At 44.0% G+C, this 6000-nt stretch overlaps 1 protein-coding gene across 1 annotated transcript in view; it reads right to left on the bottom strand.

Moving 5' to 3' along the window:
• Positions 1-5167, bottom strand: part of OSBP (oxysterol binding protein) — a 30774-nt gene extending 25607 nt beyond the window's left edge. The window contains exon 1 of the mRNA XM_061609707.1: positions 4685-5167. Within this exon, the coding sequence (XP_061465691.1) occupies positions 4685-5037 (353 nt within the window). The 5' untranslated portion in view covers positions 5038-5167. The remainder of the gene's footprint in view (positions 1-4684) is intronic.
• Positions 5168-6000: the final 833 nt, after the last annotated feature.

Here is a 6000-nt window from a genome sequence, read left to right on the forward strand (position 1 = left end):
TCAGATTTATTACCTGCCTGTCACCAGGTTCCAGGGTGGATGACCTGGAATTTTAATATTTAAAATTCAATATTTAAAATTCAATATTTAAAACAGTTAAAACAAATTATAGTCACAGGAATAAGGTGGCTCCTGAAAACACACATCTCAAGTGTCAAAAGTGAGTAAAGAGGTGAATCTTCAGCATTTGCCAAAACCTATACAGTGAAGGTGCCAGATGAACATTTGTGGGGAGGGAATTCCACAACTTAGAGGATGCCACAGAGAATGCCCTCTCCCAGGCCACTACCTCATGAACTTCTGAGGGTGATGGATCACCAAGACAGCCCCCTCTGCTGAACTTAACAAGCAAGAGGGTCTGTAAGGAAGGAGGCAGTCTCTCAGATTTCTGGGAGCTAAATTGTTTAGGGCTGTAAGCACTGGCGTGAGCACCTTAACTTAGGCCCAGAAATGAACTGACTACCAATTCAGCTGTTTTAAAATAGGGGCTATATGAGATCTAATGTGAACCCCAGCCAGTAATCTGGCTCTTACATTTTGGACCACTTGAAGTTTCTGAATTATCTTTGAGGGCAGCCCCACGTACAGTGCATTGCAAGAATCCAATCTGGAAGCTACCAGGGCATGGAGTACCATTGCAAGTCATCTCTATCCAAAAGGGGGTGTAGCTGGCAAACCAGCTGTAGCTGGAAATAGGCCCTCTGGGCCTCAAATGACAATGTTGGATCCAGGAATACCTCCAAGACACAAACCTGCTCCTTCCATGCAACCCCACATGCCTTTTGCACTTCAGAAATATAACTACTCAGAGACAGAAAGATTTCAGCTTGGCTGTCTGTTCACATGCAAAGTTATCAAGCAAGATCATTTACGTCAAGACTAAAGGCTGCAATCCCTATGCAGACTTACTTAGGATTAAATCCCATTAAATGCAATGGAAATTACTTCTGAAAAGACATTCATAGGATTGGGCTTTAAGTATGTAATCCTATGCACACTTATTTGAAAGCAGGTGCCGCTAAATAAAATGAGATTTACTTCCAAATAGACAAGCATAGGTTTGGGCTGTAAATGAACAGAACTTTCAAGGAGCGAGGGCTGATACTTACTGGACATAACATTGCTTCTCCTGGAGTCAGGAAAAAAAATCCATGCTGCTTTGTTGGTAGAGCCATAAATATTAAAAGGTGAAAAATGAACATGCCACAGGGGTTTATGTAATATGAGGGTATAACACAGTATGTCACCAATAAGGGTTCTGGATATTTGAGGGTGTATTCTAAAAGCCCACACTATATAGCACTGTATCACTTGTACTGCTTGATCCCAGATGTTGAATATTTTACTCATGGACCTCACATTGAAAAGTAAGCTTCAATTCAGTGTGCTCCAAAGATGGTCATGATTAAGATTAAGAGATTATGAGTAAACTTTAACTTGTTTATTTGTATTCAATTTAGATCTCCTTTTAAACCAAGTTGTTACAAAAGAGAAACACTACAAATTAAATGTTAAAAGAGAGAAAAAAGACAAGAAATCCTATTTGGTGATATCCAACATTAGTCATACTTAGAGGGGATCCCACTGAAATCTTTCAGTGGGTCTACTCAAACTATAACATAGTTGAATATCACATTTTTTTAAGCTACTCTGAGCTTCAGGTTTCCACATAAAGGCTCTCAGGTGCTCCTTAGCTGCCTAGATGAAGGCAATGGAAAACCACCTCTGAATACCTCTTACCATGAAAACCCTATGAATATATCTAAAAAAGATTCATAGCATCGCCATAAATCATAATCGACTTGAAGGCATATAACAACAAATATATCAGAATACATAAGCTGATGACAGCCAGAGGAGCCAGAAACCAGTGTGCAAAGCACCACTGTGACATCAGAGCAGATCAACCAATGGAAGCAAGAGACAGGACACAGGATGAAGAAGAGAATGAGACCAACTGAAAGGCCAGAGAACATGATTTTATGGGAGAATGAAAACACAGCCTATTGTACAGACAGGCTCTTAGCTAGTTATCAGTGAAAAGCAAACATTCTCCAAAACCTGGGAGAGACATATTCCTTGAAAACACTTGGAGAAAAAGGAGGTGACATTTTAATTCTTTGGCTGTCAAACTAGTAGCCATCTTAGGCTGTTGCGACAAACACAACAAAGTTGTAGCCTGGTAGCCACTTCAACTGGTCCAAAATGCAGCAACCAGATTACTGGCTAGGATTTCATGTAGATCTCATATTACTGCTAAAACAATTGCATTGGTTGCCAGCTCAATTCTGGGCTTAATTTAATGTGCTCACGTTAGTGTTCAAAGCCCTAAATGACTCAGGCCCCAAATATCTGAAAGACTGCCACCTTCCTTACAGACCCTCTTAGGTCTTAAGATCAGCACAGGGAGCCCTATTGGTAGTTCTGCTACCATCAGAAGCTCAGGAAGGGTGTGGCTCAGGAGAGGGCATTTTCTGTGGCAGCCCCGAAGCTGTGGAACTCCTTCCCACAGAGGTGTATGTGGCAACTTCACTATAGTTTTTGGCAAATGCTGAAGACGCATCTCTTTACCCTGGCCTTTGACACCTGAGGTGTATATTTTTAGGACCCACTCTATTTTTGTGCTTGTAAGTTGTTTTTAAATTATTTTTAAGAATATATTTTAATTTGTTGTAATCCACCTTGGAATCTCAGGATAAAGGGTAGGAAATAAATTGAATTAATAATAACAAATAATAATAATATGCAACAAGGAATTCCATGCAGGTCAGTGAACAGACTGGTGGAGAAAGGACAGACCCTCCTCCATCAGCCTGCTGCATTTTCATGAAGGAAGGGGCTTCTAGCCCTCCTCCACCAACTGAATCAGTAGAAGCCATATTTTTTTAAAAAGCTAGCCTGCTAAGAGGCTTCTAGCCTACCTCTCCACATCAGCCATGGAGGAGGAGCTTCTAGCCTTTTAGCAAGCTAGTATATATTTTTTGCACGCTAGTAATTTTTGTAGGCTTATTTACAAGGCTGATTTATTACAGCAAAGCTATCATGGAGTAGAGCCCAGATGCATTTAACAAACTGGACTCCGGTTTATAAAAAACTTATCTCACAATAACTCTGTTGTTTGTTAAGGTGCCACAAGACTCCTTGTTACTGTTTGACTGCACTTTTCTGTTTATGCTTTACCTTTAAGATCAGTTTGTGCAATTGCATACTTCTAATTCATAATTTTAAATAGGGGGCTCCAGGCAGAGAGAAGATGCTCAAGCTTCAGTTACACTCCATAATTTACACAAACATGCTTGCGTGCACACACACATAGCCAGCCTGAAAAAGAATACACATAAATTTTGGAAGAACACAAGTGATAACTGCAGGGGTTTGATTATTCTGTAATGATATAAACTAAAAATTAAGTGAAATCACAAGGGTGGGTCAGAGAGACAACACAGCATGAAAAGATACGAAGGATTACATAGACAAACAGGCAGGCAATATGTAACTATAGGCATTTGTTTCTGTATTTGCCAAAAAGATGAAGAAGCTGAATCACTGATGGGTTGGGGACTCACAATTTTAAAAAAGTAATGCAAGTGGTATTTTGTCATAAGGAAAAAATATCACTTTGGGTTTGTTACATTTGTAACCCAGCCTTCCTCTATGGAGTTAGGATAACCTGATGTGTGATATCCTATTTTTCTTCACAATGAAATAGATTATGTCAAAAGTTGGTTACTTGCTCAAAACCACTATGAGATTCCTAGCAGAACAGGGATTTCACTCAGTCCTAAGAAGGCAAGGATATGCAGGCTTGTATACAGCTTCTAACCTACTGAAAAAAATCTCTCTCCTAATTAAGGAACTTTCCTAGCACTTATGTCAGAAAAGCTACTTTTTTCCCCTAGTTACTATTAGCCCCACTGCTAACACTGCCTGTCATACATTTTCCTTTGGCATTTCTGCCACATCTAAAACACAGATCTTTTAGAAAGCTGGATTCACAACTGGCTTGTGACCCCCACCTATATCACACCAACAGACCTACCATTTTTTCATTTTTTTTTTAAAAAGTGTCAAATACAGCTAAAACCCAACCAACATCACAGAGGATGAAGCTATGTGTTGCTTCTGGCACTGAGTGCAATAGGCAATTGCAAAGATGTGATGTTGTAAAGGATATAGAGGACAACCTCTCAGAACGCATTTGTCATTTGTCATGACTAGAATAAGGTTAAGAAGAAAACCACAGAATGTCACGTTTGGCTGGGGAGAGTTCTGCAAGTGAAGGCAAAGGCAAAGGGCCTTCCCCCTCCACCACATCCTTTCATGTCAAAGTATAATACATGCTGCATATGTGGAGTTTTCGGTGGAATGTGTGTTGGGGTTTGCAATAGCAAAAGAGCTAAGACTAGGCTCAAGGTCTAGAAGAGTAGAAGGCCCCAGATGCTTCTCAAGACCTGGCTAAGCCATGACAACCTCATGCCACGTGGCAAGCATAAGTGCAAGCCCTGCAGAGCAGAGGCTACCACGCAGGCTTGGAGCGGGGGAGGAGAGGGAGAGGGCAGAATAGTCAGCCAGTACAAAAAGGCCAAGGGGCAAGAGGGCCGCAGAGCTTTGGAGCAGCCCTCGGGGTTGTTGAGCAAGGAAGAGGCGTGACCGGTCGCTCTAGCCATAAGGGGCGTAGCCTCACCTGTAGTAGCTTAGGAGCCCGTTGCTCAGAACGAACCAGCGCCGCTGATACCCTTTGATGTAATTGGTCCATTTGAAAAGCCAGCCCTCGCGGGCTGATCCGGAAGTGGAGCTAGTGGACCCGGAAGCGGAAGCAGAGCTCCCCCCTGGAGCTCCTGTCACCCCCCCTGGGGCCGGTCCCCCAGGGCCCAGTGTTCCTCCGCCGCCGCCGCCAGTTCCACCACCGGGCCCAGGCGAAGGCAGCGGCGGCGCTGGGCCAGGCCCACAGGTCCCCCCTGGGCCGGAGACTATGGGGCCGCCCGCTCCGCCAGGCATTGTCGCTGGGCTGGGTCCTGCCACTCGTAACTCCGACATCGCACAGCGCAACACCGCCGTCTTCGCGAGCCCCGAACTGCCTCCGCCAACGGGACACCAGGAACCGCCGGAGGCTGAGCGCCTCCCTCTTTCCTTCCCCCTCCCCCCCTCACAACGATACGCGTAGCGCCGTCACCCAGCCCTCCCCATTAGCAGCGACGCCCACTCCAGGGGCTGGAGTCCCGCTTGGCACCGCCCCCGCTCCTGCTACTGGTCCAAAAAACCTCAGAAGGGCGGGACCTGTCGGGACACTGGATGGTTATAAGCCGTTATTAGCACACTAATAGCTTTCTGTATTGCCACTCTTATTGGTTTTTTCTGCTGTCTTTTCCAGGTAGTAACCAGTAAGAAGCTGAGGGAGGGGAAAAGACGCCGAATCTGACGTCATTATTGAACGGGAACTCTGTTGATAGATACGAATGACACTGACAAGTAGTATTAATACGTGCCTATGGAAGAGACAAGTAGGAGCTTCAGACACAGTGACATAATACCTTTGCAGCCCACTCCTATTGACGTTTACCGGACGAAAGACCTACTGCGTTGCAGGGGCTTGCATACAATTTCAGCCTCAGTTAAGATTTTTGGCTCCAGACTTTGGCAAATTGCCAGCCAGATCAATCATAGGAAGCTGCCTTATACTGAATCAGACTACTTGTCGTGTCGCTCAGTATTGTCTATACTGACTGGCAGGGCTCTCCAAGATTTCAGACGGGAGACACTCCACAGCCGTATCTGGAGATGCTCAGGATTGAACCTGGGACCTTCTGCATACAAAGCAGATGTTCTACCACTGAGCTACGGACCTTCCCCATATCTTAAATACATTTACTTGAAAGTAAGTTCTTAAGTAGTGATTGAGCATAAATTGGCTTAGAAACTCAAATATGTGACTTTAATACCTTATACCTTTACAAGTGGATAGGGGGAATCCTGTAGACAGTGTTTACTTGGATTTTCAAA

The sequence above is a fragment of the Rhineura floridana genome, chromosome 2 (genome assembly GCF_030035675.1).
Source record: "Rhineura floridana isolate rRhiFlo1 chromosome 2, rRhiFlo1.hap2, whole genome shotgun sequence".
Classification (NCBI taxonomy): Eukaryota; Metazoa; Chordata; class Lepidosauria; order Squamata; family Rhineuridae; genus Rhineura; species Rhineura floridana.